At 33.6% G+C, this 12,390-nt stretch overlaps 2 protein-coding genes, 1 long non-coding RNA gene and 1 pseudogene across 4 annotated transcripts in view; 1 reads left to right on the top strand and 3 right to left on the bottom strand.

The window, feature by feature from the left end:
- Positions 1–12: 12 nt before the first annotated feature.
- On the bottom strand, positions 13–906 carry LOC130797250 (uncharacterized). The gene has a single exon (XM_057659769.1). It carries the CDS (start codon positions 890–892, stop codon positions 365–367), a length of 528 nt encoding a protein of 175 aa, XP_057515752.1. The 5' UTR covers positions 893–906; the 3' UTR covers positions 13–364.
- Positions 907–1,317: 411 nt separating this feature from the next.
- On the bottom strand, positions 1,318–2,525 carry LOC130828453 (UDP-glycosyltransferase 72E1-like; annotated as a pseudogene).
- Positions 2,526–4,711: 2,186 nt separating this feature from the next.
- LOC130797248 (threonine--tRNA ligase, chloroplastic/mitochondrial 2) lies at positions 4,712–10,592 on the bottom strand. Its single transcript, XM_057659767.1, has 8 exons — positions 10,070–10,592; positions 8,443–8,589; positions 8,184–8,331; positions 7,793–8,046; positions 6,302–6,679; positions 5,902–6,210; positions 5,275–5,475; positions 4,712–5,158 (listed from the first exon to the last, which is right to left on the bottom strand). Exons 1-8 carry the CDS (start codon positions 10,412–10,414, stop codon positions 4,898–4,900), a joined length of 2,043 nt encoding a protein of 680 aa, XP_057515750.1. The 5' UTR covers positions 10,415–10,592; the 3' UTR covers positions 4,712–4,897.
- Positions 10,405–12,390, top strand: part of LOC130797249 (uncharacterized) — an 8,772-nt gene continuing 6,786 nt past the window's right edge. For both annotated transcript variants that reach the window (XR_009038827.1, XR_009038826.1), the window contains exons 1-2: positions 10,405–10,562; positions 11,299–11,454. This is a non-coding gene — a long non-coding RNA (uncharacterized LOC130797249). The remainder of the gene's footprint in view (positions 10,563–11,298; positions 11,455–12,390) is intronic.

The raw sequence follows: 12,390 nt of genomic DNA, 5'->3' as shown, positions 1-12,390 counted from the left end.
TAAATTCAAGTCATTGCATCAACACTCCAAATTTTCATACTTAAAAGATCATGTGTAAAATGAGAATTATATCGGAACTAAAATAAAATGTTAGGTTTGTTAATCGCTTTTACATTTTAATAAACAACAAACAGTCAATATTTAACCTCATAAAAAAAACTTTTAAAACAACTAGTTTATTCAACAAGCTTAGAAATCAATAAAAACAGATAATACATTCAAGTGGTCAAACAAGTCAACTAAAAATCAACACTTTCAGCTGGTCAAACAGACTTATAAAAAGTCATCAATCAACATACCAATAATATGGCAATTGACGTGCAAAGTGGCTACAACAAAATAAAAAATACAAAAACTCGAATTATTAATCTATAGACGGTAACTCTGTTGATAAAATACTAAACATAAATAAATCCTTCAAATTCCCCTTAACATAGGCGTATTTCCTCAACAATCTTTCATTAAGGAACTCACATTTCTCCAACACCCTTTGAGATGCCTTATTTTCCACACTAACCAAAGCTTGTAGTCTTACTAACTCAGGATAATCCTTAATCACCTGATTAGTAGCAAGCTTTAAAGCTCTTGTAGCAATCCCTTTGTTCCAATACTCCTTACTAACAGCATATCCTACGTGAGCTCGACATCTGTCATCGCCTGATTCGGGATAAATCGTGATCATCCCAATCGAACGGTCATCTATGCATATGGACCTCCTCCAAGGGTGTGGTATGCAAACATCTTTGATATAAGCCAAGGCCTCCTCCTTGCAACTTATGGTTTTCCACCTTAGATTTTGAAGCACTTCATCATTACCTGCCCATGTAATAAAATCATCAACATCTGTGATTTTGAATGGCCTAATGCTAATTTTTGTTAGGATTATCTCCATTGATTGTGTTTATAGCTTATAATTATGCACTTGTTCGTATATAAAGTGGGTAGTCAACAAGTCATTTTCGAAGGTAATAATATAGAATGGGATAGTCAAATTCACACCTACTTTTATGCTTTGAATAATACTTTCTTTATAATATGTGGCTAGGGTTTGGTGTTCAAACTCGTAAGTGTATTTCTCTTCCTCTTGTTTATGAAAGTATGTTTAAAGTTTTATGTGGATTCAATCTATTTGTTTAACTTTTTATGGTTAACGTTTTTTATGTTTTTAGTTTTAGATTGTAAGTACTTACGAAAATCGTCAGACTATGGAATTGATTAAAAGAGTCAAACAAAAAGAAATCTAAAGCTTTAAATAGTTGGTAGTCATTTCAAATGGTATAAGCATATACGTGTTGAGTTTTGTATTTGACTTTGTAGTCATTTCATACTTTGCTCTGCATAAAGAGGCCATGCGATTATTAGCACTTTATTTACAATGCTCTCTAGGGTTGAATTTCATCCACAGTGACAAATAAAAGCTCCAGTTGACGGGTGTGATAAAATATCCTCTTATAGGGCCCACATAGATATTGCTAAACCCGTGTCTCTAGTTCGATCCAAAAATCCATCGGGTAGGTTGAAATTCTTAGAAACTTGTAGCTCATCTAAACCATCACTAACATGTTGCATAGGCTTAAACAAGGAAGCAGCTCCATCATTTTCTATTAGTGGTCGAATCACCCAAATAAATTTCTGCTTGCTCAACTCCAAACCCCATGCTAATTCAATAGTTTGTTGACGTAATAAGATTCCACCACTTCCAAATGAAACATAAACAACCGACTCATTCGGTTGACAATCTAACCACTTAATTAATTCAGATTTTAACCCTCCTGATTCATCCTTAAACATTCTTATCAATGGTCCAATAGGATAAACTGGGGCTTTACCTATTAGCTTCATACAATTTTCATCTCTAAATGCAAGAATCGTCTTGGCCTCCAGATCTTCTCACGTATTTACCAAAATACCATCGAAAGTCGCAATTTCAACTCCTAATCTCACAAAATCCAAGTAACCCGGCCCCAAGGGCAAAAACGTCAATTCAAGTAATCCTCACCCATTATAGGCTCACAACCAGGAATATAAAACGGTTCATCCCGGTTCACCCCTTTATCCACATAAGGTAAATATAAATTATAGGACAAAAACATAGCATTAGAAGCAATGAACACATAATACTTCATTTTCATGTTACACTCTCCCGTCACTACATCAACAGCTTCCACACTAAAAAGATCAACAATCATGGCTATGAATTCAGGTTTCATGTCGAAGATCGAGGATCGTAAGGCCGGGAAAGTGGTCCTTGAAATGGATAATACGCGGGATAAGATGCTTAAATTGGGTGGGAAGTGTAGTTTTTTAGTGGGGAGGATCACAAATTTGATGAGCCCTTGGCTCGATGAAGAGACTGAGCTAAGCAGCTCATGTTCTGCCTGGTGGGCGTGAGGGGTAATAGCAAAGATAGTTATTTAAAGCCCATGTTGGGCTACTAGGCGCTTGGCTAGCTCGAGTATTGGGATCAAATGGCCTAAGCCAGGGCTAGCCACAAGGGCTACATGAGAATTTGAAGGGATGATCATGTTTATTAATAGTGTTGGTGTATGAGGCATAGTTTTTGTAGAAGTCATGTACTATTTATATACATCACTTGAGAGCTAGGGAACTAGATAGTAGTAAACTTGTCAAAAACATCAAAACGGATCAGGTAGGATTTAATCTTGATTATCATTAAAAAGTTATTTTTGTTTGATTAAATTTGAAATCACCTAACTAGTTAAAGGTTTTCAAATATTTTCATTCTTTTCATCAAAATATTTCCAAAAACATAAAATTTTTATTTTAAAATTAAAATTGATTTTTCTTACAAATTAAAATAGAGTAATATACAACTTTGCAGGTTTATTGAGAAAATATTGACTCAAATACAAAAATTCATGACTAGTAATTTTTTTGGTTGATACTAAAAGTTGATGAATTGCAAAAACAGGTCAAACAATCAAGTTTGGTTATGATCAGATTTGGTTTGCAAGTGAGTTTAAGTCACTTTTTACAATTTATTAAGTTGTATCATTTCAGGTTCCGACTCAAAATATTTAAATTATAACCCACTTATTTAGTTGAATTTCTAATTAATTTGGAGTTAAATTAAAATTTTGACAATTTTAAAAAGTAAGCATCCCTTCTTATATTCTTAGAAAACGATATTAACATAAAACAATTTTTTAAAAAAATTCGTCTTGCATAAGAATAATTCTTAAGAGAGAATTTTCCTTTGTTGGGTGGCAATAAATTAACTAGCAAATATAGCACTTTTTTTAATGGCTGAATAAAGGTACTAAGTAAGCTTAAACTTTTTGAATGGGATATATGAGTGTATCTGTGTATGTAAAACCATGGTGACCACAACAATGTGAGGTATATTATTATTATTATTATTATTATTATTATTATTATTATTATTATTATTACCATCAATTGATCAACAAACCCAATATATATATATCTCGGTTATAGAAACTATAATCAGCATCGAAAGAGAATTAAATAATAGGCAACGACAGATGCCAAGATACACTTGTTATTAAAAGGGTTAGTGATACTCTCGGTTCAAGAATCTACAAATTATAAAATCTAAATTATTAAATGTTGAAAATTAAGTGATAATTCCAAATTATTATTAAAAAATGTTTGAATTTTGTTATATTGAAAGATGTTTATATATTATATATAAAGTGATATCATATGATCTCAGATTCCCATATTCAAGTGTGATAAGAAAAAACCATGTTGATGATCTAGATTTATTCTCTTGATTAGGAAATTATTATATTTAAATGATATATGGCTTTAAATTTAATGATTTTATCTCTTTTCTATTAAATTAAATAACAAACAAATAGTAATATTTTACTTGATTATATATAAAACCTATATAGAGAATTATAAGTTGATCTAGTGATTGAAGACTTTTTATTTCACGAATCACGCTTATAATGGGATTTAATTTTCACCATTTATAATAAAATTACTTTATTATACGTAGATTTTTCAGTCCTACCCCAAATAAAAAAACAAATAAAAACTAAATCACTTATTTTTTATAATTGAGTAATAAATATTTGAGATCGCTTTGTAAATAAAATAAATGGAACCCAATTGCAAATGGTCAACTACTATTTACAAATTCAATTGGCATGTTAACTACTTAGTGTAATATTGGCATATATATGGCTCTTATGTGTAACTACTAACCAATTCTTGCTTAAAAATATTTTTAAATAATTTAGGTGATCTTTTCTTCAGTTTGTTTAAATACTAGACTGAAATTATTTTTCTTAAACATAAATTTTTAAATTTAAATGATTTTTAAGTATTTTTATTATCTTGGGTAAAATTATTCTTGCTTAAAAGATGAAGAAAATGTGACCTTTTGTTATAAACTTCTACTCTATAATTTGATGATCATATAACATTAGCTCATATTTAAACCTAGTATTCTTAGTTCACCTTGGTGAGGACAATTTCAAATCATGATCAAGTGAGGAATATTGGAAAGAATTTACTTTCATCACCTTCCTTTCAATTAGTTGTTAAATCTATCTTTTCACGTATTTTAGGTCGGGGCAAAATGAGTCTAATCTCACATTACATATCGTACAAGGTTTTGCATTCGAGACTTTTAAAGTCATAAACGATCCATACAATAGTAAATTCCGTTTTTAACCTCATCAACAAAAGCATCCTATCTTTTAATCTTGTTCACGTGTTTCTTTCACCCGTATATCTATTCTATCTTATTCAACAACTATAAATTAATAATCAAATTCTTACAAATCAGTGCAAAATCAGAGAGACAAAGAGAGTATACCAATCAATTCATTAAAAAATTTAGCCAGGGATCCAAACGAGAATCGTAAATGTAAGAGTCTATTCAAAGCTCCAATTGAGAACGTCAGAACGAGCTTCGGTCCTCAACGGCCTTCTTGATTCTGCAGTTAAACTCGTCAACTGACATGGTGCCCAGTTCTCCACCAAATCTGGATCGTACGGTGACCGATTGAGTCTCCGCCTCTCTAGGGCCAACAACAGCCATTAAAGGGATTCTCTGCTTTTCCGCGGTTCTAATGAGCTTAGGAAGGCGCTCGCCATGGCAAACTTCAGCACGTACACCATTTGTTTTGAGTAAATCAGCGACCTCATAACAGTATTCAAGCTGCGGAAATAGTTACAGTGAAGTTAAGACGAAGGAAAATTTTCGCTTTCAAATAAAAATGCACATATACATATAACATCGATATTGCATGAAAATTTATCTAACTAATTTAAGACCTGTGTGTCGGTTACAGGCAGGACCCGAGCTTGTACAGGAGAAAGCCATAGTGGGAAATCTCCAGCATAATGCTCAATAAGAACACCGAAGAATCGCTCCAATGATCCAAGTATAGCCCTATGGATCATGATGGGTCGTTTTTTCTCTGAATTTGAGTCCACGTACGTAATGTCAAATCTCTCCGGCAAATTGAAATCAACCTGAGATGAGTAACATAGAAACACTGTTTAGCACATTTTAATCACTGATGCAAATTCCACAAGGACACTTCATTCTGTTCTAAGACCAACTATCCAGTATATCCCGCTCGGTGTCACATGATTCGCTAATCAGCCTTGCGAATCGTAAAACGAAAAGAGCGAATTATGGTCGGTTTTAGGATATTTTTTAACCATTTTGAGCGAATTGCACATCCAAAAGGCGAACCAACTAGCGAATTATGTTTCACACATCCCGCTCATAGAATCTCCGGTCAGGGTTTGAGGAGGTTTGGATGACGGCTAACCATACCCTTATCAAAAGAGATAAGGAGGTCGTAGAAACATAAACACCAAAACAATTCCCCTTGTAAAATGCACACATGCTCCAAATTTGGATTCCAATACCAAAGGTTTTCTTGTTTATACCTGAATTGTCGAGCATTGCCATTTCCTTCCAAGTGCGTCTTCGATTTTGAGATCAATTTTCGGACCGTAGAAGGCACCCCCACCTTCGTCAATCTCATAGCTCCAGCCTTTATCATCTAAAGCATCTTTAAGAGCAGAAGTAGCCTTTTCCCATATATCGTCTCCTCCCACTGCTTTTTCTGGCCTTGTAGACAGATTCACTTCATATTGGTCGAAACCAAACTGAAGCAGCATTTGCTCCGTAAGATCGAGAACCCCCCTTATTTCGTCTTTTATTTGATCTTCTAAACAAAATATATGGGCATCATCCTGTAATAGTTAAACCAAGTCACATAACAGTTAATATAGAAAGTTCAGCAAAAGTTAAAATCCAAAAGAAAGTTACAGCGAAACGTCATACCTGAGTGAAACCTCTAACACGGAAAAGACCGTGCAAGCTTCCAGATAACTCATATCTATATACTGTTCCAAGCTCGGCAACCCTAATGGGAAAATCCCGGTAAGAGTGCATTTTTCTCTTGTAAACCAAAATATGGTACGGGCAGTTCATTGGTCGTAACTGATAAAGCTCATCCTCGATATTCATTTGGTCATACATATTCTCTTTGTAGAAATCAAGATGACCACTTATTTTCCATAGATCTGCCTTGGCTACATGAGGAGTGTACAGCAGACTGTATCCACGTTCAATGTGCAATTTTTTCCATGTATCTTCGATAATGTGCCTCACAATGGCCCCTTTTGGATGCCAGAAAACCAATCCTCCTCCAGCATCATCCTGTACATGTCACAAATTGTTACCGATACAACTGCTAAGGTAAAAAAATTGACTACCCTATATAACAACAATGTCTGAGCACAAAAGATTAGGATCGGCTACATGAACCAATATATTAGTTCCAATGGTTGTCTACATGGATTCTCTTTCTCTATTCATTTTGGTTTTCTACCATGAATAAATATGTGCTAAGAAATTGTTGATGTAGTTCCTCCGTAAAGATTTTCACAAACAACTAATTTGGAGATAGACAACTACAAGACCGGCCATGCGCAATAGTGTAGTGGAGTCGGTTAATGACATGTAATATTTATTTTGGTGGTATCAAGTAGATTGGTTTCATCGTTTGCACCAAAGTGTTTTCATCTTGTTATTTCCCAAAATTGAAAACGAGATGAATCTAGCCGTCCATGTAAAAGATATAACTAAGCTTCAACATTGGCAGGAAGGGATAAATATATAGATTATAGCCAATTTTCCTATACTTATCCTTGTTATGTGATTGGCTCATAGAAGTGTGGTCAGCGGTCACTGTTTACAATATTGAGTGTCGTAATATTGTTGATGATAATCATAACAATCTACGAGACCAAAAGCTCTGCTGTAAGAGGTATTTTATTAGTGACAACGGAAGGAACGTTATCAAGAAAGAGAATGGAAAAAAAAAATTACAATCCCCAAATTTCAAAACATGATTGATAGATGACCTATATTAAAACTCCACCTCTAGTTCTGTTGTTTCCAGAAGGTCCCCCATACTCCCTTCCCATTTCACCTACCTTGGGGTTAAGGTCAGATGTACGAAACCTTCTAAATAAGACAACATTTCATTACCCCTGATGCCATTAAGTGGCTCCCACCTAGGGTGGGGTTTGGGAGAGTCAAATGTATACAACCTTACCCTTGTTAATAATTAAACTAACAAAGAGGTTATTTCCGTTTGACTCAACGTAGCAAATGTCATGTTCAACTTCACATAAATAAAGAGTGCACATAATTTTCTCTTGACAAAGAAACAAAAATGTGAAACTACAAAACAGGCAATGCATACTTATATTAAAACCTCTTGAGTACTTCAAAAATTAGCAAGCATGATATAGAAGCAATAGATACCTCAATAGAAAACAGGTCAAGATCTTGGCCAAGACGCCTGTGATCCCGCCGTAGAGCTTCTTCTTTGAAATGAATGTAAGCTTTAAGCTGTTCTTCACTTTCCCATGCTGTGCCATAAATCCTTTGAAGCATTGGCCTGTTTACATCTCCTCTCCAATATGCACCAGCAACAGATTCAAGCTCAATGGCTTTCCTACTAATATTTCCCGTCGATTCAACATGGGGACCAGCACAAAGATCCCACCACTCATCCCCTACAAGAATATAGAGCAAATAATTAAAAGATAAAACAGACAAGAACATAGATTTATAGCAGGAAATTACAAGAACCGAAAAAGGTTAAAACATGATAACGTAGTAAAGATGACAAACCAACTGCTAAATGACTGACCAATGTGATAAATAGTGATGGGTTCTTCTTTTATGCTGTCCAAAATTTCCAATTTGTACGGTTCATTCTGAGCCATTATTCTCCTCTGGGCTTCTTCTCGGGAAACTTCTTCTCTGACTAGTGGCAAATTTCGACCAATAATGCGATCCTACAGATGATGTAAGAAATAAATTCTGTACCATGAAACGATAAGAAAATAAATACTCCTCCTGTAAAGTTCCCTAGATAAGAATTTGACTAAAAAAGGTTCCTTACTAACCATCTCTTTCTTAATTCGCTTCAGGTCTTTATCCGTTAGAGGGTCCATATCGAAATCATAATAAAACCCATTATCTATCCATGGTCCAATTGTCACTTTGGCATTTGGATACAGTTTCTGAACAGCCATGGCCATCACATGTGCACACTGCAAAGTACACCAGTTCAATGGATTAAATGCCAATTAGTAAATCAATACACCACTATAAACTTGACAAAACAAAAAGCTAAGAACATAAGATTACCCATTTCCGTAGTAGACAAAACCAATTTTACGAAGAAAGACAAGTATGAGTGTTTTTGTTGGAAAGAGAACATTTTCTAGGAAAAGTGATTTCACTTTTTTCCTTTGTTTGGTTTGCAACAGATTGGAAAACAGCTATTTAAGTGATGACAAATAGTAAGGTTGAAATGATTTTCCCCTTGCAAAGAAGGGAAAATGATGACCTCATTACTTCTTCATTTCCACTTGGCCTTCCTCCATGCATTCTCTTTGAATTCTTACCATTTTTCTTTCTCTCATACATTCTCAACAAAGAACCAAACAAAGGAAATCTAATTTACAATGGTGTTTCCAATGACAGGCAATTCTACGCCTATTCAAGTTATCCGACCACTTAAGGCCACCAGAAAACATAGCCTCATATATTAACAAACTCCTTATAGCTCATCAATCAAGTGTAGCTCGACATTTCTTCCTGTGATAAGTTGGTTAGGGGTTCAAAACCTACCAACGTTAAATTTTTGCAAAAAAATTTGGTCCTTATTTTACCATTACTAATGGTTGACAAAGGGTCTCAATTTCCTAAACATCAAAAAGTATAATAGGGCCCTATACTCTTTGCTCCGCCACAGTCCAATGTATATTTATTTTCCATTGAAAACGTTTTCGTTCAAACCAAACGGACCCTATAAGAGGAATACAATGCCAACACTAATAGAGAAGAATTGATCTTAACACTTATGTCAGAACCCCTTGAACATCCTATAAAAGCAAATTATAATTTCTATCATGACCTAAGAGTAAGCTAAGCAGTTATAACTCACGACCTCATAATGATTCACCTTGTATTGAAGGTCAAAGGCTTAAGATGATCGCGAGCCAATTAGCCAAATATAAAGGTACATCCAAGCATTTTTTTTATTTACCTTATGTCCTTATCAAACACATACTCATTTCCATTCAACAAACAACAACTCAAATTAGAATCACAAAAATATCTACTCATTAACCTATTTTACTTAATAAAAGCCTGAAACTTTGAAGAAAATACACTCATTGCAAGTTCCAACCAAACATTGATAAATTAATATCCTTTTTTTTTTTGAGGGAGATTAATATCCAAAATTGAAGTAAAATAAAAAAAAAATCCAATTTTTTATAATCTCAAGTTTGCATCTTTCACAAAGTGTATCCAATTGAAGATCAAATATAACCAAAAATAATCCAAATAAACTCAATCATCTATTCCTTTTAACACTTTCACCCAATTGGGTACCCAAAACTCAAACAAAATTTCTCAAACAAATCGAACCAATTTCAAAATTACGTTTATTTCTCCACAAATTACCCTTCAAGAAAACAAAACAAAACTACAAATAAAACAATAAAAAGTACTAAAACTCACAGTATGACGAATCTTCAAAAGCTTCTCAGAAGATTCATTGGTGGGTAATTTAATTCTAATTTCAGAAAAAGTTGTCTCCTCCAATTTCTTATTATCATCATCAACTACAGTTTGGGTGGATTCAGGAGACGCAACAGCAGTTGTACAGAACTGATTTTGTTTACTTCTATATAAGGAAACACAAGTGAATTGTTCTCTAACAGAGAATTTGGAAGAAACATTTTTTAGAAAAGGGAAAGAAGATGAAGATGAACAGGATGATTTAGAAACAAAGTGAAGGTAATTGGAGAAAAGAGATAGAGAAATGGTTGAAGTAACAGTAGCCATCTTATGGATAACTAACATGGTGTTGGATCTTTGAATTTATGACCAAAAAATTAGATGGGTTTTGTGATTTTGGGTGTCACTGTCAAGATTTGTGAATGGCAAGAAAACTAAGAACAAGAAGGGTTTAGGAATACAACTTTTCTCCATACCCTTTTGTGTGGTCAAGGTTTTTGCCTTTGTCAATGCCTTTTTTTATTTATGGAACACATAAGCTCTAATAAGAAAATTTAAAATAAAATAAATGTAATTTTTTTTCACAAAGTTTATTAGTTTTGGCGTTTAGGCCACAATTGATTGGAAAATTATATTTATTTATTTTTTGATATGGGTAGGTTTTGGAAAAAGGGCAAGAAGGAAGGCAACAAGAATTGAATTTAAGTTCTTGCAAAAAATTTATATATGTTTCGACTAAAATAAGATTTGATTCTCTGTATTTAGAATTTAATAATATGGATTATGGAATGAATATTGAATAGTTATATTGTTCAAGTATTATGGTGTTAATTTGCTCTTTTGATAAGATAATTTATCATTTTATGGAAATGAATTAAGAAGTTAAACTTCATTTGACAAACATTTTGCAATGGGTAATTGTTTTTCCCCAATTTAATGTCCTAATATTGTCCAATTCTCAAAATAATGTCTTATAAAGTTTAATACTTCTATTTTATATGTAGTTGTTTAGCCTTTTACTTATAATAACTTATTTTTAAGCATGAACGTTGGATTAAGAGAATATCTTTTACTATAAAACAAAAAAAAAAAAGGAAATGTAGATTTATCCTACATAAAAATATAAATAAATATTTTTTGAATTTGATTGCTATTGAAAGTGACATTTGCTAAATTAGACATCCACAAATCTAACATCAATTCATTTAAAATTTTTTTACTATACTCAGCTACAAGCCTACAACTAGTCGACTGTTAACTGCCTCCGCTACCATCCCCAAGGGACCCCAACCGCTTGACCAGTGACCACCCACTGGGTCACCACCATCGCCATTGTCGGGAATTGCAGAGGTCAGCATTCTTGTTCCAAGCGCTTAAATTCGATGGTATTAAACTGCTCTTTATCTTTCTTTTTTCTCTCCCCTTTTTGGGATTCAATAAAGTTACAATCTTTAGCTTTGTTTTTAATCAGTAGAAATAGCTGCTTATTTCTTGCTAGTGGTTATTAAAAACCTAACTATTGTTTCTGTGATTTTCATTTGTTGTGTTTGATGGGATTTTTGACATGGGTTTCGTTTATTTGATTTCATTATGTGTTTGCTGATTTTTTAATAATGAATTTGATGATGGGTCTTAGCTGTTACATGTAGAATTGTGGTTTTTATGTTTGATGAAATATGTTTGTGAAGTTAAAATGTGAAGTCTTGTGGATTTTCTGTTGATGAGCTTTTTTGGATTGGAAGATAATGAGATGGCTCTAAAATACATTGAACATTATAAGTAAATTTGATTTTTATGCGTGATACATGTGAATATCAAGGTATGTCATCGTTTAAACAATTTGTAAAAATGTGGTAACCGTCGCGATTGCGGTAAAAATGTGGTAAAAATGTCATCGTTTAAGGAGAGTGATGCGGTATTGTAATGCCTAAATATCCGTCAAAACTATAAGATATCCCTTGATCTGGCTCAAGACACGGTTGTTTAACACCTTTACAACTCGGGAAATATCAGTTCATTTATTTTGAAAACCTTTACAACGCGGTCGATGCGATGTGATGCGGACCTTGTTTTTACACTATGCTGAGAGTTTATATAATATGATATTCATCATTGCTTGCATTTTCGTTCAAGGAGGGATTTATTTTCTTTGTAACTGACCTTGTAAACAAGCTGAACTTGTTTCTGAATGGAGTTTGAAGGTCGTGTTTACTTCCTCTGCCCTTTTGAATTTGCAACAAGAGGAGATGACACAAAAATTAATGACAGGTGGGGACATTCGAATTGTGGGGATGCTATTGAAAAGATAAGAACTGTGTGGA

This window comes from Amaranthus tricolor, chromosome 12 (assembly GCF_026212465.1).
Source record: "Amaranthus tricolor cultivar Red isolate AtriRed21 chromosome 12, ASM2621246v1, whole genome shotgun sequence".
NCBI classification, from domain to species: Eukaryota; Viridiplantae; Streptophyta; class Magnoliopsida; order Caryophyllales; family Amaranthaceae; genus Amaranthus; species Amaranthus tricolor.
This window is presented reverse-complemented; position numbering and strand designations above follow the sequence as displayed.